This window comes from Drosophila elegans, unplaced genomic scaffold (genome assembly GCF_018152505.1).
Source record: "Drosophila elegans isolate 14027-0461.03 unplaced genomic scaffold, ASM1815250v1 contig_814, whole genome shotgun sequence".
Lineage (NCBI taxonomy): Eukaryota > Metazoa > Arthropoda > Insecta > Diptera > Drosophilidae > Drosophila > Drosophila elegans.
The window spans coordinates 672515-697297 of NW_024546167.1; the positions used below are offsets into that span (position 1 = coordinate 672515).

Here is a 24783-nt window from a genome sequence, read left to right on the forward strand (position 1 = left end):
TAAGTTAGACGAATCGGTTCGGACGACTATAGGATATAGCTCACATAGGAACAATCGGAATTTTTTTCTTGTTTGTTAATTTTTTTTTTAGTTTTTTGCCATATAGTAAGGGTTAACAGCAACAAGCTGCTGCAACATGAATGCCAGCGAAAAATCTATATAAGCAATTCGCAAACAACGCAATCCGTAATTGAGCGTAAAGGAAAAAAAATATAAAAATCAAGAACCTGGAGGGACAAACATGAAAACATCTGTATATCGATGTTGGTTTGTTTCCCCACCTCTAAGCAACATGGCGTTGGACAACATGTTGTTTGCCACGGTCAACATGTTGCCTGCCGAGATGGTGGACTTGTGAATTGCAGTGAAATGTTAGCCAAACGTCGAACTTACAGAAAAATGTAAGCGAATCGTCGAACTAACAGAAAGAGAAACGACCGAATGTCCCTTTCCAATACTGATCTCTGGTTCTGGTTTTGAAACCACAAAAAGAAAAAAAACGATGGTTCCGGATCCTAAACTAAAAAGTTCAATTCACTTGGACTGATATAAAAGTAAAAAATTAAAATAAAAACTGAAATTCCAATTGCGGCGGCGACTAGGAGAACGCGCCAACCAAAAGTAAGTTTACCGTTCTTATAATTTAAAAAACACTTCTGCAAACCGTTGATTTAATGTAACTTTAATATTTTGTAACTTTTTTAAAATTCTTTTCATATTTTGCTCTATATGTCCTCTTCAAGAATAGCATCGATAGAGAGCATGATATTTATTGGGTATTTCAGAGCAAGCAACGTGCAAGGGAAGCTTTCCTTAAAAAATTTTTTAAGCTTATAAAAATAAGTTTTAGTGCAATGAAAGTGCTTAATATTTTAAGTAATGGTATTAACTTCCATTTTACAACAAAAAGTATATGTAGTATGTGTTGTGTTTTGTGTAAATCAATATTGTATTTAGTACATAATTGTGAGCTTTCTTGGTTTGTCCTTTCTGTGTTTGGTTAGAGTTTAGTTGGGCACAAACAAATCTTTTAGTGTAATATTCTTAAGAATTTTAAGAATATAAAAATGTTTAATTCAATATAGCATTTTTAAAATAGCTGCAAGAAAGTATCAGCTTCGGCTTGCCGAAGTTTGCTTCCTTTCTTGTTTTATTTTACTTTTTAAAAGGCACTACAATTTACAAACTTCCATTTATGGTGCATGACTTGGCTAAATCGGTTAAAATCGCTGCTAATGTTCCGAGAGCGTGGGAGAGCAAAAAAGAGAAAAAGTGAGCACAGCAACATGCTGCTGCAACATGAATCAGCGAAAAATCTATAAAAGCAACTCGCAAGCAACACAATCTGTAATTGAGCGAAAAATGAAAACGAAAAACAAAAACAAGAACCTGGAGATATGAAAACATCGGAGACCCGATTTGTCGCGATAAATAACACGTTTCTTTAAAAACAAATATTTCTGTGATGATAAATTAATGTGAACATACATTGTGTTCGAATGAATGACGGCGGAAATAAAAAAAGACTTTCTCAACTATAATAAATCAGGCAGTAAAATCAGATTTGTAATCTTGGAAAAAATTCAAAGAAAAAAGACGCCAGCAGCTTCCTCGGATTGTTTTGTTGTTTTGTCTGTGTTTTTCAGTGTGTTTGTGCAACAAAGTCAAAGTCGTCGAAGCTGCTGCAAAAAAACGTGAAATGCAAATTGTGAAAAAAAAATTGCCAAAGATATAACCGCAATCACACGGCCAACACAACAACAACAAAAGCAACAACAAAACGGTTTCGCGTGTGTTGAAAAATTGCATTGCAAATTGCCTAGCAGCATAAAAAAAAAAACAGCAAAAACAACAAAAGAAAATTGCGCGCCAAAAGCGAAAGAAACAAAAGGATTACACATAAACAAACCAAAAAGCAGAAGCAGCTGAGCGAAAGAGGCAGAAAGAGAGATAGCGAAAAATCAAAACATCGTTGAAAGGCAGAAATTCCAGTTTATCCACCTTCACCTCCACCACCCCCAACCCTCCGACGGGATTCCACCACAGTTTTAAGCAGGCTCTTGTGGCATTCGTGGTGAGTTTAGCACGACTTTCGGTATTTTGCTTTATGTTTTTCGCATGCTTGTCCTTCATCCGATTGCTATATGTCCTGTCCTGTACTGCAAACAACTTTTGGAAAAAAGTGCAAAAGTCAAGGCCCCCGTTCAATGGCTCGCCTTTTGATTTGCGCCTCTTTGACCTTTGTGCAAAAAGTAACCCGCAAATGTGTAAAAAATTTAGCTCAACCATCGAGAGTCCTTGATTTTTGAGGCACAGTGGTTGTCATAGGTCTTAATATCCTTTCAAACTTTAAGTCTGTTTATGTTTGTTTGTTTTGTTTTAAAAACTTGTTTTTAGAGGGAACAAATCTTTAAATAATATTATGATTAAATTATTATTATATTTAATGAAACTGTATTAAAAAAATTTTATAAATAAAAGATAGTTATCAACTCATTTAATATGATTTGCGATCTCCCAGATATTATATTAAGCAATTTAAATTTATTTTACTGATTGTGAAATAAGGGATTTAAAATGCGCACAATAAAACAAAGGAACACAATGCTGATTAATACACTGTGACGAAATGGGAAAAAAACTGACGCTTTAAATAATATGCGCAAATGTCGAATGTAGTCAGGTAGAAAAGAGCCTTGATTCGGTTTGCTAACAACCCTGAACAAGATTATGTGCCTTCTTTCCTGTCACGGGAATCGGGCAGCATCGAGTTACCTTGAGAATTTAGAACCCAAAACTGTTAGTGTGTAGCAAATTCAGGAATGCGATTTGAGCTGGAACAGAACCGGGTTTAAAAACCGGCTTGATGGCGTAATCCGTAAACCAGATTGGTTACCGTAGATCTTATTTTTCTAATAATCTTCAAATCTAAACGCTATAAACAGGGTCTAGCTGATTATTGGGCTATTTTTTCCTAAACTGGGGTGGTTTTTATCTCAAGATCTTTATAGTTAAGATACAAACAACATTTTCTCATTATGTTAACACTTGAATTGTTTATTTAAACCTACTGAAATGAATAAAACTTTACTAATTCCGTGGATCAGACGATTAATTCATGTGTTTACATAATGACTAAATCGTCTGATCCTCGGAATTAGTAAAGTATTATTCATTTCAGTAGGTTTAAATAAAATATTCACTTGTTTATATAATGAGAAAAAAGTTTCTATCTGATTTTTTAAAAGAAGAGTGTATTTGAAAGACATCGATTTTCAAAACATTCAAAGTGATGATGCCAATGTTTGTTATATATTATAACACATTGAAAAATCTTTCTGTTCTTTGAAAACGGGTTTGTTTTTAACTTATACAATAGGAATCTGAATTGTTGACACTGCCAAAACTATAATATGGATCTTAGAATGCTCTAATCGCCTTCGGAAGCAATGCCATAAAACCCCAACCTAATTACCCACCCATTTTGGCACTTATCCCATTATCTACTTCACACCACTGTGTCATAGATGACAAGACCAACAGACACATTAACAATGACCGCCTGGGAACGGAAAAAAAAGCTGATAAGCAAACACTTTATGTCAGCTCGAGTCAGGCCAAGCCCGAAAAACCAATAAAGTGGCATAAAGAATCGGGGGCAATTACGATTAGAGCCCAGCTTAAACTTCGGTTTAAGTCCACTGTGCCACGACCTCGCGGCATCTGCATCTGCGTCTGCGTCTGTCCCGGTAATCAAACGTCTAGACACATTCCGTCCGTCGCTTGCAGCTTCTTTAGGCACCAACAACTACCCCTTCCAGAGTGCACCCGAATCAACCTCTTATTTCCTACCAACTGGTTAAAAAAGGGCTCCCTACCTACAGTAGAACTTGGCTTAGGTGTAACACTCATTTTTACTCAATGAAACTGGAAGCACTTTTACACATTTTTTATTGAAAATTAAGTTTCAATTATAACAATTTTTTTTAACATTGTACTACCATACAATTTTCTATTCCTTAGGATTGTGGTAAGCTAGACATAATTTTTTAAATAAAAATAAAAATATACTTAAAAAAAGGCAGATTATAATAACAAAATTTAAAAACACACATTTTCCAAACTGTAATTATGTATATTAACATCTTGAAAGATTGGGTGTTTTTTTTTCTAGATGTGTTGAATTTAACAAAAAAATTGTTTATCGAATTACTACTGTCTGGGTATACACAAACAAACAGTAGACACCGAAAACACACTCGTTCATAATCCCGTTTTATTGCACGGCTTGTGAGGCTGGGCCAGAAAGAGAAGAAGGATAAATAAGAGACATGGAGAGGTCCTTATTTTGGTTTTTTATTTCACTCCCCTGGGAACTGGGAAATGGGACCCGAGAACCCGACAAGCCGAGAATCGAGGACTGCAAACACTCCACTCAACTCGCGCTCAATCATTATGAAAATAGCTCGGAATGCTCGTAAATTACAAAACCATGGTTTTATTTGTCAAAATTTGAAACTTATTTGAACAGGCGCCGAGAAACTTCAGCAGGCAACAGCGGATTTTGTCGAATCGGGTTTTATTTGTGGGTTTCTCTCGTTCTTTTTCGCTTTTGTTTTGTTCATATTGTTTCGTTGTGTTCGTGATTAGCATGTCCATGGGTACTATCTCACTCACTCGCATGGGGGGGATGGTGTCTGCGTCCACAGCCCTTTGGGAGCCCTCTCATTCATCTCTCTCTCTCTCTCTCTCTCTGTCTCTCAGACCCAAAGTGGATTTTTTTGGTATTGTCCACTCATATGTTTAAATTATATGTACATATATGGGGCTTCATATTTCACTTGATTTTATCTATGAATTTCTAATTACTGGTTATTTTTTTGTCCTCTTTGGATGGTTAACCCTCGTCCTCATCACATGGTTGCCCATTTGGGTTGGGTTAATGATTGATAAATTGTCACTGATGAGCTCAGACACCTAACGAAAAAAAAATTTAAAAAATATTGAACGCGATTGCACGCTATTAATCTGGACTTGATTGATGGACCATCCTAAGCCCCCTGACACATCAAAATTTTTTAATGAAGAGAGCAAATTTTGAAGCTTTGCAAATCCCAGCAGCTGTTGAACATTTGAAATTTGCACAGATGGCTTTAAAAGATTTGCATCGTTTCCATGCAAACAGCATTTTACTGATTTAACTAATTCAATAATATACAATTAAACTAATTCATTGCCATGCACAAGCCCTGAAAAACAAGCTTTAAATTTATCGCCATTGTAGCGGGAAATTCTTTTTTTGCGCTTTACATTTGTTTGCTCAAATAACGATTAGGTCAGCTAGATAGCATGGCATGTAAATTCCAATTGAAACACATTCCCATTTCTGTTATTCGCTTCCCATTTGAATTAGATTTGCAAAAAAAACTACACAAAAAAGTAGGCAGCAAGGCCACACAACCTATGTACATATCAAAGTCAAAAAGAACAGATAGGAAATGGGACCAACCCGATCGGCGAATACTCTAAATAAATAGGTTATAATAAATATGGTTTATTAAGAAAATATAATGGTTTTATATCTATCAAATTTTTTATTATTTAATTTGAATTAATATTGTAAGCAATTTATTGTTGAATTATAAATAGGTTGAAACCTAGTCTTTATTAACTTTATAAAATGATGTGCCTTTTTTGTATATGAAGTTTTTTGTTTTGAGAGCAATTTTGGTAGCCAGAGTACCAAGTCTATGGACTTAATGAAAAAAAATTATATAAGTAAGTTAGATTTTTGCAAGTAATGGTCTTAAAAATGTAATCTCCTTCCTTTTTTATAAGATAATTAGCCTTTTATAGTTATCTAAAATAAAATATTAGTTCCTCAAATATTATTCCACAGCACTTCAACTTCTCCTTATCTAATTGATAATGAGTAGATGAGCAAAGGTTGTTAACTTATGGCTGAATGTCGATATATATGCATAACGGAAAGGGTAAAATGGGAGCAAGCAGGCGTTGGGTGAATGAATGAAAAGTTTTTTGACTGCTGGGGGAGGGTGCAAAATAAGTAGGGGCGTCGGCCATGTGCTTGATACGTAATCATCGCACTTAGTGTTGTTGTTTTTCTACGCCACAAATAGCCATTTGTGTACGTTTCGTTGATGTTTTGTTTGTTTTTGTTTTTTTTTTTGGGTTGCCAAGCAACTCCTTTTATGGTCATGTTTTGTGTGGAGATTTTTAAATGCGCGTAATTCGCAAGCCCGATAAGCTGGCTCCCCGAAAAGATCGACAACTCCTGCGAACATTTGAGGAAAAAGAGGGGAGCCTGAGATAAAGAGAGTGGAATCAGGTTTTTGCCTGATCAACGATATCACAGGGGAGCTTGGCTATGATAAAAGCTGCTAACCTAACTTAAGAGTAAATAGCTCGAGTGGAAAATCGTTAAAGTAAAAAATTATTTAAGAAAAACGAAAAAAATCTGTTTATTTTTTTCTGAGAAATTATGTTGTTATCACAAAAATTGTATTGAGAGTTCGTATGACTGAAAAATATTCATGTGCTTAGTTATCACAAAAGAAACGAAAAAATGTTTTTATCTTATGTTTGAATGCAAATTTCTGCTTGACAAATCAGCGGTTGGGATTTTTTTGAACCTTTAACAAGAAAATCGTTAATAAAAAATGTTCGACTTGGGGAAGTGGACTGTATGACCAAAAGCGGATGAGCAACTGAAGCGGTCATAGTAACTGATTACGATTCCGGCTTATGCAATTGATCATTATGGCCACAATTTGCCCAAGCGACAACCAACAACAACAACAACAAAAGCAACAACCATCCAACTGCAATTGAATCGCGTTTGGAAATGAATGCCCCCACCATCGAGTAGAGGCAACCTGAGTAACTCAAAAATATAAAAGTGAAAACTTGTTTTCCTTTTCTGCGATTATTGTTCGTTTGCCGTTGTTGCTCTTGTTTCTTGTAGTTGGATTGTTTTATTGTATTATGTCTTGCATTTGACTTTGACTTTTCAACCGCAGCAAACCGTCGACAGTCGAATTGTCTTGTTTTCCTCCATCTTCATCGTAGTCGGTTGCCTATGGTTTATGTTTATGCCGATCTCGTCATCGGTCACAGTCCCACTGTAAGTCGCAGTCACAGTGTGCCGAATCGCATTGAATATGGAAATTGGTTACACCATAAGTCTGCCTGGCGATGTACTGTGGCTATCTTCAAGGTCGGTCTATGGTTACCCTTTGCTGATTTTCTGGGTTAGCCAGTTAACAATGTTTTAAGTTGCAAGTTTAATGCTAAACACCTTATAACAGATGAACACTTGTGTTTTCAAAGAAACTATTTTTTTAATGAATATTGTACCGCAATCATAAATGAGCAACAAATGAACAGATGTAATTAATATATTTAGAAAAATGTGCTTACGCTTACAAATAAACTTAAAATAATTATTAGTACCATACCCAAATCTGAACAAAAATATCTAAAAGTAACTATTAAAAAACTGCTATCTTCAATTTTATAAAAAGCATTTAACTTTAATGAGTATATATATCCTTTGTGAAATATCCCGATTTATATCCATAAAAATAAATATGTACATAATACTATTATGTTACCAACTTTTGATATTGTTTAAAAGCAGAAAATAATAAGGGAAAACCTTTTGCATTTGTCAAATAACATTTTTTTTTTATAAATAAATAGAGAAGATATTCAAAATGCAATTAATTTTGAATAAATCGAAAAAGTGCATCCCGCTATAAAATTCATACAAATTTGCACTGGTTCGTTTATGGGAAAATTGAATTATCTAACAGACGTAATTGACAGTTTACTGCAATTCATGGCACTTTGAGCATTGCTGTGGGGTGATAATTGCATTAACAGCTGTGGATAATTTTCCATGCCCCACTGTTGTTCGCGAGCCACCCCCAATAATTTTCTTTACATTTGTTTGGCTCCCTGCCATTGGCAACCCCGTGACGCATTTCCCACTCTTTAACGTTTTTGGGGGTACAATTTTTTCTTTTCTTGCATGTGTGTGTGTGTTGATTGTCCGTCACCCACCGCCCCCTCTTTCGCAACAACAACAATAACAAGCACACACGAAGTGCAATGACGCGAGGCCTTTCATAGGCAGCGTAAAAGTGGAGAAAATGGTTAAAAGTGCGGAGAAAAGAGCAGAGAGCAGAGGGCAATACATGAACACAACACCCCAAAACACACACACACGCCCACTTGAGAAAGAGATATAGCGAAAGAGAGAGAGAGAGTCATGAGAAAGAGCCTTGTTCAATTTTCGACTTCGCGCTGCGCATTTTGATGGTTTCCTGTGAACATTTTTGATATTCCAATGTAGGAAACTTGTTGCATGCGATACAAAAAAAAATGAGCAAAAAGCAACAAATATCTGAAAAGACCAGAAGAGAGTCTTAAAGAGAAAGATGTATAGGAAACGAGAACAAGAAAACATTGTGAAATAACAATAAGTAAATGTAAATTCCTTGGAATGCCTTCGGATGACGTCAGCGTACAAGATATATGTCTATATTAATGGGTTCAACTGAAATTGAAATATGTATATTCGTTTTCGCCGACATATGTTATTTTTATATTTTTTTAAAAGCAATAAAGTTTACATAATTTTAACAGCTGTTTTGTTAGGAACCGATTTCGTTCATGGTTTGAAAAAAGATTTATAAAATTTTATATTAATCGATTGCATATGTATTTCTCTCACTTTTACATTAAAGCGTCGGAAAATATATCCTTCGTCATTTTCAATAATACTTGTTTTTCACAAAATACTTTTTCGGTTTCAATTAAAGCCATACAACTATAGTTTCCTCTATAAATCTTCTTTGATTAATGTGTTTTTTTATGCAAATTTGTTTTACTTTCCTTTGATTGGTTCCATTTGATTTCTTTCGCTTAGCGCAGTTTGTTTCGTTTCCGCCACTGATTAATTTTTTGTTGTTGTTTTCGGGGTACTAATGGAGTTATCAAATAATACAACATTTCAATTGAAGTTTTTTTACGAGTTCGGCTAGGCAAATGATTTTGGTCGGTCATGGAAGATAAGCGAGTGAAAAAAAGAGTGAAAGGCTTGGAATGCTTTTTAACGCTTTTAATTGTTTTTAGCTTTTTTTTAAGCCGGTTGGTAAAACAACAGATTTTTATTCGTTAAGTGCTGCAATTTCTTCAGCGTCTGGTGGCTTATATAAACTTTTTTAAACTCATTTTTTTAAACTGCTTAAAATGATTATTACTGTCTGCGAGCGCGTAAATTGTTTTTGTTTTTCTGCTTTGATTGGCTAATTTGATGTTTGTTGTTATTGCTGGTTTTTCGGCTTGTCAAGGCCATTTTGTTGTAATGCTCATTTACACACATTATGATTTAAGGCCATTTCTTGTTAAGTCGCTGCCGCCGCTGAATGAAAAATATTTTCCTGAGGGCTTGGGGTTGCATTGTGTCGATTGAATATTAACTAATCGCATTTATGACCCATTTCGATACACGGCAGCCGAGGAATTTTAATTCGAAGACTCTCAAATTATGTCATAAATGCAGCCATAATCATATTCATATAGAAATTTGATTTTGGGTGGAATATGTCTGAAATGAAATCACCAGGCGTGATGCTTTAACTATTTAAAGACTCCTACTCAGAGATTTCGATGAATTTGACTGAGTTATGAAATTATTTATAAACACAACACGAACTCGGACGACTATAGCATATAGCTCCCATAGGAACAATCGGAAAAAGAAATGAAAAAAAAAAAAATATATAGTTTTGCTGTTTTTTAATTTTCTTTAAGATATAGGAATGGGTAAAAATTTCAGAATTACGATTTAAAGTTGAAAAAACTCATATGGCTCCCAATCAAAGTTTAAATGTTTTTAAGCATATTTCATTTTTGCAATAGCTGCAAGGGTATATGAACTTCGGCTGGCCGAAGCTTATTTCCTTTCTTGTTTTTCTTTAGTTCCACAATATACAAATTTATTTGTGCTCCATAAAGAACACATTTTTATGTGCCCTATTTAGTATCAATAAAATAGACAAAACAAACTTACAACATTCCATTTGTAAATGGAGGCATAAAACCTAATGATATTTATACAGAACAGCTAAAAGTTTTACACTTAAAGCTATTAAAGTTTTTTTTTACAGTGTTCAGCATTTGCCATGTGGATTTTTAACTATTATGATTTCTTAAATTCAGATAAGCAAATAACTTTTTATCTGAACTGACGTATGCGCATAGTGCTCATTCATGGTCAAATATTTGCTTAAAAATAATCGGTTATCCCCAACAGCAATTTAGATTACTTAGCTACATTAAATAGTAACAAATTTTCATAAAGCTCTGAAAGCAAAAGCACTGAAATGAAGAGCAATCATAAAAATGTTTAATAAATTTATTTCGTGTGGCTTTCGTTCTTGTCCAAGCTATTATTATTCCGGCTGATAAGCGTTTTGCACCCGCATGTGGGCTATAGTTCTGAATTTTTAGCTTGATTGGCTCGATGCGGGATTTCGATTACGAAATTCTTTTAATGGACTCGCTCAGCGCCCCTTTGCTACTCAGTCTTTTTTTATTATTGAGGGTATATTGGTTTTATAAAAGCACAGAAAAATAATACTACCAGAAAAAATATTTTGGGAGGATTAATTTCATTTAAGAAAGAATTTGGTATTTCTTTTGATGACATTCCAAAATCAGCACTTAATAAAAACTTTTAAAATAAATGTTAGAATTTTTTTTTGTTACAATCCAAATATTGCCAGAATATAAGAGCTGCACATATATAATAGTAAAAACTAGTAGAATAGATTTACAACGTACTAGGTATTTTTAGATAGAACCTTTACCGACTTTTACTTCTAGTTGTTCGAACTATAAAGGTTTCCGACTCGCGGCAAAAACAAATTTTCTGTTTATTGTTCAAAAATTCTGTCTGTGGTGTGGGGTCGGTCAAATTGTTCGTGTTGTTGTTTATGCGGAATGTTGAATTTGGAATGCCACATGTGTGGCGCTGCTGAGTTGTTCTGTTGCCTTTGTTTATAAAGCAAATCGCTGTTTAGATTTAGAAATGCATTTTCTGCCTGGGCTCCGTTTTCTAGGAATTCATCGCTGTTGGGGCCACAGCTAATTTCAAGAAAAGGTCAGTTATTCAGGGAGTTTGTTGGGGAGTTTTTCAGAAAGTTTTCCCCATATTCCGAGTAACTATTTAGAGCCTCGTTCCCAGGTTGTATTTTACGAGGCTTTCCCATTGCGCAATGCCAACTGTTTTCGGTTTGTGGACTTTGACTGGGCTTTGACCGGTTTTTTTTTTTATATTTATGTCCACTTGTCAAGCCGCTTAACCAAAAAACAAAAATAAAAAAATTTTAAAAGCGAAAAAAATGAAAGAAATTAAACTGAAAATTGTTATTAAAAGCGCGTACAAGACGACAAACGATGTCGACGCGGAAAATTAGTGGCTGCGACTGAATGAATGACTGAATGAGTGACTGAATGAGTGACTGAAGCGGACAGTTTAGGGAGGAGCGGTGAAGGGGGCGGGGCAGGTGAAAGCCGGTAAGCCACTTTGCAGCTGGGGAATGACTGACTTACATTGCCGAATGCCTTTAAGCCACTTGGACGATTTCCTGTGGTTGCATCTCCCGCTGGGTGATTGACCACCAGAAGGCGGCGGTGGGGGGGCGTGGCAGATTAGCTAATTTCATGACTCACCTACCGGATAACTAGCGATGGGCGTGGGGCCTAAACAGCCGACTAAACGTGGCCAATAAATTCTAACACGCCATTAAAATTAAAGGAAAAAAAGAGAGAAATACATAGGAACTTCAAACGAAACGGGGGTGCTGGCTTGTAATTAACAGGGATAGCCTTGCGTGCGGTTTGTTAGCAGACAAACACAAGTCAATGTGCCAAACACAAATAAATAGTAAATATAAAATTTCTATGACTAACACGCGCCTACAATGAGGCGAAGTCTGTGGGGTTTGGTTAGCTGGCACAGAGCCTACCGACAACTGGGTTCCATGACATAAGTGCGAGGGATTATCTAGGTCGGGTCAAGAAAATGTACAAATATTTTACAAAAAATCTCAAGAAGTAAACAATCTTTTATAAAAGTTAAATGGGAATCAATTTTAGGATCCCAAAGAAGTTTTTATAAGTCGAATAGTTCTATTGGCAATAGATATCAAAAATGTACTTGAAATGTGTTCTATAACTTGAAGTCTTCATAACTCAAACTTTTAGTGGCTGGTCACTATCAGAGTTCGAGTTATGAAAATTCTACTGTTTTTCTCTCTTTTGATAAATTTTTATCAGATAATTCCAAAGTTCCATATTTTTCGAATCACAATTTCAAGCCAATAACTTTTCCCGTATAAGTTCTTACCAACTAAGTTCGAACACAAAAGAAATGTTTAAACTACAAGAAACTGTTCAATTTGTTATATGTAAATGTAACTATTTTTGCATATTTAAAAGTGATTTAAATTCAACAAAGAAGTGTAAAAACTTTTTGCGAAAAATCCTCAAAATACACAAATTTGCTTTTAGGCATAACACAAGTTTCAATTGCTGGTTTATTTATTGAACTGTTTTGGCCTGTTTCTATTTCTGTTATTTCTGGCCTGGTTGTGTAAATATTTAGGGCAGGCAAACACACTCACTTTGTGTTAAACAAATAGATAGAGCCAACCGCAATTTTTTTTTTTGGCTAACATGAACATGAAGAACCCCATTACTCCTATAGAAATTAGCAAGGCAACCTCCTTAACCCCTGACTACACGCACAGCTGATTAACCCGTAAGCAGCCACAGGAAGACAGCCGACGAGCCCCCATCTAGAAACACAATACCCAAAGCTTAAATGGCTGATGGCGAATGTTTATGCATCAGGAGGTTAAGTGGAATCAGGGGGAGGCTTGGGTGGGTTTTTTGTTAGAGACTTGTGATTGTATGTTTGCTGACTTTTGCTGCCATTTCTGCTATCCTGTTGAAAAATCAGGGAAATCTATTTATTGATGTTTTTCGCTCAAACCCCAGGCGTGAGCGAGAGAGCACGAGCGAGGGTTCCCCAAGGGTCGATGAATATATGACATCACAGAAGGAGAAGGTATGCAGAGCGAGACAGAGAGGCAAAATGCAAGTGACACAAGCTTTAAAGACAACTAAAAGCTCTCTGCACACAAAAAAAAATTAAATGCATATGTGACTATTAAAAAATACGTTCACAAAAATATGGTACAAAATACATTTTGAGGTACTTAAAAATAGCTTAATATTAAATTTCATTAAATGTTCAAGTCAATTGGATTTGTAGTTACCAAGATATGCCCTAAATAAAATCATGTCAACAATATATTAAAGGTAAAAGACTTCTTTTTTTTCAAATTTACCCTACTTTACCTTTATAAATATATATTACAATTATTAAGGTAAAGTAGGGTAAATTTTAAAGTAGAAACAATATTTTATTTAAAATTATTTCTTAAATTTGGTTTTGTCTACTGTTAAATGAAAATATTTAAAAAATATAATCAAAATGATTTCTCTGTGTAATAGCTTTCGCCTGCTGTTACCCCCTTCTGCACTGCCATCTCGCTCGCACTCTGTCTGTCTCTGTCTTATCCTGTTGCTGACGTCATAGCTCCTGTTTAACGACTCCTGTTGCTCCTGTCTGGCATCCAGCTTGTGTTTTTTGCTGCTCGCCGGTTGATTTGAGGCGGAGTATTTGAGTTAGAGTTGCTCAATGGCGGGCTCCCTGAACCGCCCCTTTGGCCCCACCACCGCCCCCCCACCGTGGCCAACCTCCCCTTTTTCGGCTGGAGAAATACTGGAGTGGCTGCAACTTCCTCTGCTGAAGGTCCTTCCCATTCTTTTTGTCGGTACGCCATCCAAGAAGTTGGTCCATGTCTTAGACTTCCATCTTAAGAACGAGGTCGGTCGATTTGGGAAAAGGGGCCAAGGGGATGGTGGGGTCTCTGCTTTGTTTGTGTTGTGTGTGGAGCGGCCATTTTCTCCATGGAGCCAATTAGCACCAGGCGGTCAGGAAACGGAAGCTGGAAAACGCTCGCCGTTGGCTGTCGATTTTCCATTTTCTTCCCCAGGACGAGGCTGCCGATGCTCCTACAGAATCCCCCAGAGATGGATACAGAAATGGAAATAGAAAGAGAACGAGAACGAGAGTGCGAAGCTTCCGAAAAAGCTCCTGAGGGTAGGAGGCTGCCCAACCCCCTCGATCCCCTTGTCGTGCGGGGCTTTGTTATCCTGCACACGTGTGTCCTTTATGCAGACGGGTGGCAGCGTCGGGTCAAGGCTGCCGCCCACAGCTGCCACTGCCAAATGCCACATTCAACATGAAACATCCTTTTGCCAGCTGACATAATGCGCTAAAATATGAGGGTATCGTAAATCAATGCACTGTCTTAGAACCTATAATCTATATGCTTTTTACCTTCCATACTTACAAAAATGATGAATTATCCAAAAGAGTTGCTTAATATATCTGAAACCTATACATTATATACTTATTATTTTAAATTTTGTTTTTTTTTTAATTTATAACAACTTATTTAGTAAAATGCTGTAGTAAATTCAACTTATTTAACACCTTTTTCCAGAGTTTAATATTGGTTTATATAAATGAAATTATTTTGATAAAGGTGGTTAAATATTAAGGAATATTTTCTGTTATTTATCAGCATTCCATATAATTTCCTGTTTACATAACAAGTCAGTAAACCCCAAAAAAATTATTAACATATTTTATCTCGAAAATGTTATATTTTTATGGGATATTATTAGTAACATTAATATGGGCTATCAACCTATTTAATGACTTATTTTTTTATTAACCATTTGTTGAACTTTAAATGAAATCATTCCTTTTCTCAAAATCAAGGTAAAAGTATTTTAATCTCCGACTATGTTCGGTGCTAGTTATATAGGTAATACGGGGCTCATACGAGCATGTGCAGGCTTCCGAGGGATGAGGTTTTTGATTGAGAACAAAGAGCTTTCACTTTTTGAAGGATTTAATCCGTTTTGGCTTTAACCCACCGCTGGCGGCTACGTTTTGTTCTAAGTATTCCGTTCTGTTCGTGGCTGAAATGCATATCTGGGTCAGCTGTTGTTTGGTCGTTTGTTGGACTTGCATAAGCCAGTCCGGCGGCGTATAAAAAAAAAAACCGCCCAATACAGCCCTAACCCCAAACCCCAATCCCAACCCCGTTTTCCAACCCTACCGTGTTTGGTTAGCTGCTGCAAATGAGGAAGCCTAAAATAGCAAGCCAAACGCGTTACGTGTTGGCGTCGCACTGCACAAAGTTGCAGCAGCAACAGCAACAGCAACAGCAGCAGCAGCAGCAGCAGCAATCGATTGCAGGGGTCCGGTTACCAACATTTTCCTTCTCGACTCGCAGTTTTTAGCCGTTTGTTGCGTTGATAAGAACGTCGGGGAAAGCGAAAGTCACTGTGCTACTAAGATGTGAGCCACAATTAGCTACCAGCTGCAAAACACTTACCACCAGCAACACCTCAGCTGTTCAAAGAACCTACTAGGCGCAGCAAGCACTCGATTGTTTTGCCCTTAAAATACAAATATACTTGATCATTTAAAGGAAATACAAGTGTGTCGTTTAACACAAATTTAAGTTTGCATTAATAGTGCCATTGAAAAAGAAAAAGAAAAAAAATAAAACGAAATGCAACGACCCTCGTCGAATATTTCCAGTAACATCATGAACCGCATGTCCATCTTTGAAAGTGAGTTGAGACAAGAGTCTGCCGCGTGAATAATTCATTCGCTTATATATTCACACATTCGTTCATCATCACACATTATTCATCACTCTATTCAAGCCATTCTTGTGGGCAGACAAAAGAGGCACACACTTCTCCCAGTCAGTGAAATCGTCTTTTTGTTTTGGTTTTCCACCGACTTGGCTTTCGGCGATGGTGTAAAGTGATTAAGTACTGCCACTGAACACGGGTAAAAGTGTAGAAAATTCGGAAAAGACATGCCATCACACATGGCTGATAAGGTTGAAAAAAGCTCAAAGGTCTTAGGTTTTTGGGCTTGCAATGAATTTATGCGGAAATTGGGTCTTTTAAAAATGCAAAGTCATTTGCAAAAGCCCTTTGATAAAAAATTAGAAAACTTTAAAAATTGGTCTTGAAGTCACTTATTTATTTTAAGAGTTATTTCAATGTTGAATTGTAAAGGTTTCTTTAATACTAATCATCAATGATTGTTAAAACAAGAAAGAAAGCAAACTTCGGCAAGCCGAAGTTCATCTACCCTTGCAGCAATTGCAAGAATTAAACATTTTTGAAAACATTAAAATTATGATTTACTTTCGTATATGTTTAAAAACATTGAAGCTATGATGATTTGCAGCTCAATTATTTGATAGTTATTTTATATATTTTTATTATTTCTAAGGGAGCTATATGATATAGACGTCCGATTTTGATAAAATTTAAACCATAATTCTGAAATATTTAACCATTGCTATATGTCGAAGAACTAAACAAAAAATTAAAAAACAGAAAAGTTATAATTTTTATACCCTTGCAGAGGGTATTATAATTTCAGTCAGAAGTTTGCAACGCAGTGAAGGAGACATCTCCGACCCTATAAAGTATATATATTCTTGATCAGCATCACTAGGCGAGTCGATCTAGCCATGTCCGTCTGTCCGTCTGTCCGTCTGTCCGTCTGTCCGTCTGTCCGTCCGTTTATATGCAAACTAGTCTCTCAGTTTTAAAGCTATCTGCATGAAACTTTCCCAAAAGTTGTCTTTCTATTGCAGGTAGTATATAAGTCGGAACGAGCCGGATCGGACGACTATAGCATATAGCTCCCATAGGAACAATCGGAAAAATAAATGAAAAAAAATTATAGCTTTGCTGTTTTTTAATTTTTTGTTTAGTTCTTCGACATATAGCAATGGTTAAATATTTCAGAATTATGGTTTAAATTTCATCAAAATCGGACGACTATAGCATATAGCTCCCATAGGAACAATCGGAAAAATAATTGAAAAAAATTATAACTTTGCTGTTTTTTAATTTTTTGTTTTGTTCTTCGCCATAAAGCAATGGTTAAATATTTCAGAATTATGGTAAAAATTTCATCAAAATCGGACGACTATAGCATATAGCTCCCATAGGAACAATCGGAAAAATAAATGAAAAAAATTATAACTTTTCTGTTTTTTAATTTTTTGTTTAGTTCTTCGACATTTAGTAATGGTTAAATATTTTCGATTTACGGTTTAAATTTCATCAAAGTCGGACGACTATATCATATAGCTACCATAGGAACAATAAAAATATATAAAATAACTATCAAATAATTGAGCTGCAAATCATCATAGCTTCAATGTTTTTAAACTTATACGCAAGTAAATTATAATTTTAATGTTTTCAAAAATGTTTAATTCTTGCAATAGCTGCAAGGGTATATGAACTTCGGCTTGCCGAAGTTTGCTTTCTTTCTTGTTTTTCATTTATTTTTCCGATTGTTCCTATGGGAGCTATATGATATAGTCTTCCGACTTTGATGAAATTTAAACCGTAAATCGGAAATATGTAACCATTACTAAATGTCGAAGAACTAAACAAAACATTAAAAAACAGCAAAGTTATAATATTTTTCATTTATTTTTCCGATTGTTCCTATGGGAGCTATATGCTATAGTCGTCCGATCCGGCTCGTTCCGACTTATATACTACCTGCAATAGAAAGACAACTTTTGGGAAAGTTTCATGCAGATAGCTTTAAAACTGAGAGACTAGTTTGCATATAAACGGACGGACAGACGGACATGGCTAGATCGACTCGCCTAGTGATGCTGATCAAGAATATATATACTTTATAGGGTCGGAGATGTCTCCTTCACTGCGTTGCAAACTTCTGACTGAAATTATAATACCCTCTGCAAGGGTATAAAAATGTTAAGCAATTGATTTGAGTTATTGAAAAATTTCTTTTTGGAAAGTGGTATAAATATTATTCTGTTGAAGCCTACATTTAAATCAAAGGGGTTAGTAACAACATTCTTATTCTTTTAAAACTTTCTTTTACTATTAGATTTAAATAAAATGTAATAGACAAGGGCTCTTTTGATTCGAAAACTCTTAACTCGAGATCCAGAAAATTGCCCCTTGTACGAAACGAGCTAGTTAACCCGCCATGACAATGGTTTGCCTTTAAGTGTGCTGTCATGGCTTGTTGGTCCCTCAACCCGGTTAAATGGATAGGCTGCTTTGAAAGAAAACTTTCGTTTGGAGACCGCACTTGATAATAATTCAGAGCCCTATGCCATATCATAAATTGTATACACAATGCACTCCAATGTTGTCATGATTTGTGGGGCTTAGAGTGGGTCGCCTCCGGTCATTCGGTGAAAACAAATTGCATATAATTAGCCTGGCTGAAGTGGGCTGTCCACGGGGTTGTGTCTTCTTCTTCTTCGACTGGGTCCCTTATGGAGTGGCCGCCGTTTATTTCATTTGCGTTAATCTCACACCCAACCCCACAGTACATGTGCAACTCATTAACCCACATGGAAGCGAGTCGCGCACCATTTTCTATCAGAGTGTGGGGCGTGAAGGGGTTAAGGTGGGGGTCTGCGAGTCAAATCACTCGATTGCGCAAGTGAAAACTTGTTGTACGGCGATGGACATCGTAAGCGAAGTGAAGCCCGCCTGAAGCTAATGAAAATACCCTCGCAACTTTGAGTATTTTAATTTGAAAGGCAATTTCAGATGCCTTACATTTTTAAAGCTTACTCTTCAACAACATTTCTTCTAATTACATTTTTTTTATTATCTATAAAAATGTTTAAAAATGTATTTTATGTAATTAAAAGTAGTTATTGGAATTATGGTTTTCCCCATCCTAGTTACATTTTTAAATTAAAAGCCAAGAAAAGTCTATTCCATGGACTTACTAATTTTCTTATTTACCATTCCATTTGGGAATTCCAAACTTCTATACCGATCTGAACTTTCCTCATTACCTATCAGAATAACCCAGACCAGACATCGCTGCAAATGTAAATGCAAATTACCAGGGCAGAGTCGGCGAATGCTAATTTTGATTTGAAATCGAAGAAAAATCAATCAAAACGGATTTGCATGCGATTTCCGATTGGGCCACATATGGGACACCTTGATTAGCATAATGCAGTTGCTGATAATGCTAGTTTTGTCACTTTTTACCCCGAGGGTCACAAAATGTTAAAGGTTGAAGACTAGAGACTAGCGATTTCATGGCCATTAGAGTCGGCAAACAAGAGATTCGGAGGTTTGTTCAACATTGAATAAAGCATAATTCGGAGGAATTGTCTGAAATGACTCTGATGAAATTGATTGATTGATTGTCGAACGTGAACTCTGAGCGAAGATGCCAATTAAGGTTGGTTAACCCTCACGAAGAAATGTTGAGACTCTTGTGAACTAGTTTTGCCAATTTATGTTATGTGGCAAGAATGATATATAAGAAATGTTAATAGTTCAATAATTTGTAGGAAAAAACCTAAACACACACACATTTACCAGTTGAATTGGCTTTTTATTTAACAATTGCCCTAACTAGAGAACAAATAGATTTTATTTAGATTATTATTATTATTATTAATAGCAGTTTATTTGATTAATGGAAATTTGTCTGTGGGCAAAAATAATCGACCTCAATAGTTGGCAAACTTGTTAAGCTTGGTATTGCATTTGCATTTGCTAAATTATCATAGCTTTATATCAATTTAATCAGATTTAGATTGTGACTTTTTGGCACAGTTCCCCGACGCAGCAGTCAGCAAATTCCATTTAAAATTCTACCCACTGAACTCATTGCGATTTTCATCTCAGTTGCGAAGCCATTTTAGCCATGTCATTGCCCTTTCAGCACAATTTCTTTTTTTTTTTTTTTATTTATTTTCATTCTGTACCTTATCATCGGCTATTAATCTAGTTTAGGTTTTGGGCTTCAAGCGACTAAGTAGTTTGCCGCGATGTGGGTTAATATGATGGGTGAACAAAAGAAGTTCATCGTTGGTGACGGTTCAGTAAAAAATTTACAAAAAGAGCAGCAGAAGCAGAACAAGAACAAGAACAAGAAGAATACAGTCGGAAAGAACTTTACCGCTGACTTGAATCGAGTTTACTGTGCCTCTGCCTCTCATAAATTTTTTTTACGGTTTTACAGCAGTTGTTGCTCGCTGGCTGGTTGGTTTTTTTTCTTTTTTGTAATAACAAATTGACAATGACATGAATGAGGAGAAATATTTAACCTTAATAAACGACGAAGCTTTAGACGTCTTTTGTTTGGTTTTCTTGGGTTCTTGAGCGGTTATTGTGTGCATTGTTGGGTGGTTAAGGCCCGAACTGATTTGTGAGGGGAAGGCCAAGTGCCAATTAAACTTTGGCACAGTCAAAGGAGGGGACATCGACCAGCTGTACACAGATAGAAATATAATTATCAATTTTTCAAAGTTGTTACAAGTTAGAGGGGCCGCACAAAAAGCAACGCATAGATTTAAAGAAAAAAAAAAATATCATGAATTGTAAATATTTTAATAGAATGAAACAATTGTTTGCACAAATTGATACTACAAGTAAAACTATCCAAACACTTTTGTATAAAACTGTAACTATAAAAATGAATTTTAATTTTTATGTTTGTTATAATAATTATGAAGAAGAAATAATTTCTTCCTGTGTAGTTAGCGAGTGGGAAAGAATGCGAATCCATTCACTAATCGCTGAACTCTCTGCATCTATCTTACAGACACAGCATTCAGGCACAGTCTGGCGGAGGCTGAGAACGCGGCCGGAACGATGATGTCCATGACCAGCTCCCCGCCGGCCACGCCCACTGGCGTCCAGACGGACTCCGATGGACTGATCCTGCCCAAGAAGCTCATCAATCCCTGCATGGAGAACATCGATCGCAAGGAGCTGCATCGGGAACTCAAGTTCAATGCCAGAGTGTGAGTAGTGGTGTCCACAAACTAATCTTAATTTCACTCAACTTTTTTTTAGAACTGTATATAATTTGTAAACTTTAACTTTCTTGTTAAATATTATTATTTGAAACTTTCCAGAAAGTTCCAAAAATACTTTTTGCTTAACTTATAAGCAAACTATTATTATCTTAAATATTATTATTATTTATAAAAACTAAAAATTTGCAAATGTATTAAAGTAGTAAAAACGAAGTTAAAACCGAGGAAAACAAAAGCTTTTTAAAGCCATAAAATAACGTTAAAGCAACGGAAAACAAAAGTTTTTTTTATTGAAAACTTTAAGTGTGGGCAATTATCTAAACATAAAGTTAGTAAAGTTTGCAGTTTATATAAGAGTAAAAAAACAGTTCAGTGAATTAATGTCTTTTTCATAAAATCACTTATTAACTATCATTTATTATACATTATTCCAGGGGAAAGAGCGTGCTGAACCAAAAATCGGAACTGCAACGTGCCTACGATAAACAAAAGGAGCGACATGCTGCCGCCGAACAGCATTCACCGGATGCAGAAATTGTTGGCGGAATTCCCGGCCTGAAGGGAGAACTCGGGCGTGTGATCATGGAACGGGCACAGAAGCACGAGGCGGCTGCCCAGAAACAGGATCAGGAGGACGCCGAGGAGCGGCAGTATGTGAATCCCGAGTATCTGAACGTTAGGGCCAAACTGCGCACGGCGCATGCCAACAATTAAGGAGCAGCCCACTCGGATATCCCTCATCGTAATCCTCAGCTTGATTAATGTTTAGTTTTAGTAAACAGACCTAACCAAATTGTGTGTAAGGAAACCATGTGTTTTATGTGTTAACTTTGTGAGCGGTTTTCATTTTGATATTATGCAACTAGTTGGTTATTATAATTAAAGTTTATACCTAGACTAAGCCATTTACTTGTTTAGTTTGTTAGTCCTAGTTACTAATCTAAGTACAGTTTTTTTCTTGCGCTGATTTCGTTGTGTATAAACCACATGTATAAAGTTTTAGTTTCTAAATGGACCCTTTTCTTCCAAAATCAAACAACAAAATTGAATATAATTGTATCTAGTGTAGTTATGTGTATGTATATCTATAAATTAGTGAGACCGAAAATGCTGTAAACAGGGCAATGTGTTAGAAAGTAAGACAGAGAGACAGACAGACAGAACTTGGGCGAAAGATATTTGATCTATATAGAAAAAACTATTTTATGTCAAGCAAAGAAATTTAAACAGATAACAGAACTATATACAACATATATCTATATACAAATTTAGTTTCTGGAATTAATAAATTTTATTGTAGGCAAAAAGTTAAAAAAACCAATTTGTCTTCTATAAACATTATTGTAATTTTCAAGTTAAGCTTTTAAGCTATTTATTCTATTTGTTCTGGGATTGGGGCTGGGGCAGGGACTTGAACTTCACTTTTATTTCGTCTTGCCAGCCTTTTTTCCAACTTGGCCTGTTTTGCGGCGGCCTTTTTCTCTTCCTTCTGCCTCGCCAATATCCTGGACAGTCTCTTCGAAGCTCGAGCCTGTTATATAAATATTAATTTCATATATACATATATATAATATATATTATGTATTACTCACCGCTGACAAACGGGAACGTTCCTTTTCTGCCTCCTTTGCTAACTTATCGCGAACCTCTTGGATTTTCACGTGGAAAATTTGTATCTTTTCTTTGTACAGCCTGAGGTCCTCCTTGCACTTGTTCACCTTGTTAATGGTGGCCTGTAGCATATTTTCGGCTGTTTCCATATCGTCGTCGTACGCCTTCTGCACCGAATTAATGCGAATTTTGTACTGTTCGATCATGGTCACATACTCCAAGTGGCAGCTTCTCCACACAAGCGAATCCTTGCGGGTGAGCTCTTCAATTTTGTCCAACTCATCGGAAATGACCTTTTTGGTAGAAATGGGACCATTGGTAATGTAATAAACAACAAGCAAGGGTAAGATATGGGTTATAATTGGCACCAAAATTTATTTATTTTAATTAAAACTCACGTCTTGTTAAAAACAATAGTGCTTTCTTAAAAAAAATTGTAAAACTAATAAAAATGTATTTATTCTTGCTCGCAGAGTTTAAAAAAAAAAAGCCAAGCAGGACATTCAGTTCTATTAAAATAAAATTCAAAAGTTAAGGATTATATTCGTCCCTTGGAAATCAAGTGAGTTTTTGTTTATAAGACCTAGAAGCTTTATAATACTTGGGTACTTTTGGATGAGAAGGGTTTTTAAAATGCACAAACCTTGCACCTAAGGAAGTCAATATATTGTGCCTGTTCCAAATTATCGTGGGTCCAATTCACTTTATAGCGAGATTCTATGGGGCTCATATCTGTGCAGCAAATAGAAAACATAAACAGTTCAATGGGTATTACTTTAGGTTGGCTTAACTCACAGTCGATTTGGAATCGCTCCTTGTTGAGGGCGTGCTGTTTGGCAACCAATTTAGGATTGTGGAATTTTCCAACCCGATTTTTTTTCGCATCCTCCTCAACTAACGTGTCGTGTTCGCGCATTATTGTCTCGTAGGGCACGGCAATAAGTTTGTCGATGTCCACCTGGGTATCTCTAAGGAATACAATAAGGATTCTTTCTTAAAGACTGTCATGAGGAGCATGAATGAAAGATAATGTAACTTGAGGAGGATGAATGAAATATAATGTAACTTAATTAAATGAGTTAATGGTTTAGGCGAAACCCCAAAGTATGCAGTGCCTAAGTAAATGGAATATATCAATCAAATAATTAACAAATGCAAAAGGCCCAAATACTTAATACATAGTTCCTTAGAGACATTTTCTTAAATATCTGTTTTTTTTTTCTTTATAGAGCGTTTGAAAGAGCCCACTCACTTGAGAAGTTCCATAAAGCCACGCGGAGCACAGAGATCTCTATCGCCGATAACGTCTTCCAGAAGAGCCTGCACCAGACCGATAAGCTCCCCAAGATCCACATAAAACTTGAGGTCATCGAGCGTGGCCTCCGATTTGTTCTTCTCCAGAATGTCCACATAGACGGTGTTCGTTTGCTGTTCGAAGCGCTTTAGATTCTGCTTGTAGGACCAGCCGAAGATGGTGTCATTGGGATTGGTGCCGGCCGGTGGATATTCCCGCATTACGTTAAGGATCTCCTGCAGCTGCAGCAGCTGATAGATGATGCACACGTTCCGGAAGTCCGATATCAGGTTGGCGAACCGCACCTTGAACATCTGGGTGGTCAAGGCGGCCGAGTCGCGTTGCTCGGGAGTGAGAATCGACTTGGTGGCACTGACCGTGGTGGCCCTGGACATCCATACACTGGCACGTGCTGTGTAGTCCGTTCTGTACATTCGCGCGCGAAAGCCCTCGTTCGGATCCTCCTCAATGCCTTCCGCGGAAGAGTCGGACATCCTGACGGCGCGAACTTCCTTTTTGGTCTCCAGGACATATGGCTCCAGGAGCTTTTTCAGGAACGCATCGTGACACATGTCCGCTGGCCTCTGTGGCAGCGGAAACAGGCTATTGATCTTCTCCTTGTACTCAGCCAGCGGGTACTTCTTGTGAACCACTTCCCTGGCCCCAGCAACACCGAAAGGGGCATAAGGTTTATTATGGTGCCTTTTCGCCATTTTTCTGTTTCGATTTTTGGTTGTGTTTCCTACGACAGATTGTGTTGAATGTCAATGTTTTCATGTTGGTTTTCGACATTTTCAATCATTTATTGTGATATCT

General features: G+C 36.4%; 2 protein-coding genes across 2 annotated transcripts; one reads left to right on the plus strand and one right to left on the minus strand.

The window, feature by feature from the left end:
• The first annotated feature begins 1353 nt into the window (after positions 1–1353).
• Positions 1354–22409, plus strand: LOC108141879 (protein FAM107B). The gene is made up of 3 exons (XM_017265485.2): positions 1354–2074; positions 20846–21047; positions 21497–22409. Exons 2-3 carry the CDS (start codon positions 20896–20898, stop codon positions 21774–21776), a joined length of 432 nt encoding a protein of 143 aa, XP_017120974.1. The 5' UTR covers positions 1354–2074; positions 20846–20895; the 3' UTR covers positions 21777–22409.
• Positions 22341–24743, minus strand: LOC108141877. Its single transcript, XM_017265482.2, has 5 exons — positions 23926–24743; positions 23469–23641; positions 23317–23405; positions 22655–22966; positions 22341–22593 (listed from the first exon to the last, which is right to left on the minus strand). The coding sequence occupies exons 1-5, from the start codon at positions 24678–24680 to the stop codon at positions 22435–22437; spliced, it is 1488 nt and encodes a 495-aa protein (XP_017120971.1). The 5' UTR covers positions 24681–24743; the 3' UTR covers positions 22341–22434.
• Between the last annotated feature and the right edge of the window lie 40 nt (positions 24744–24783).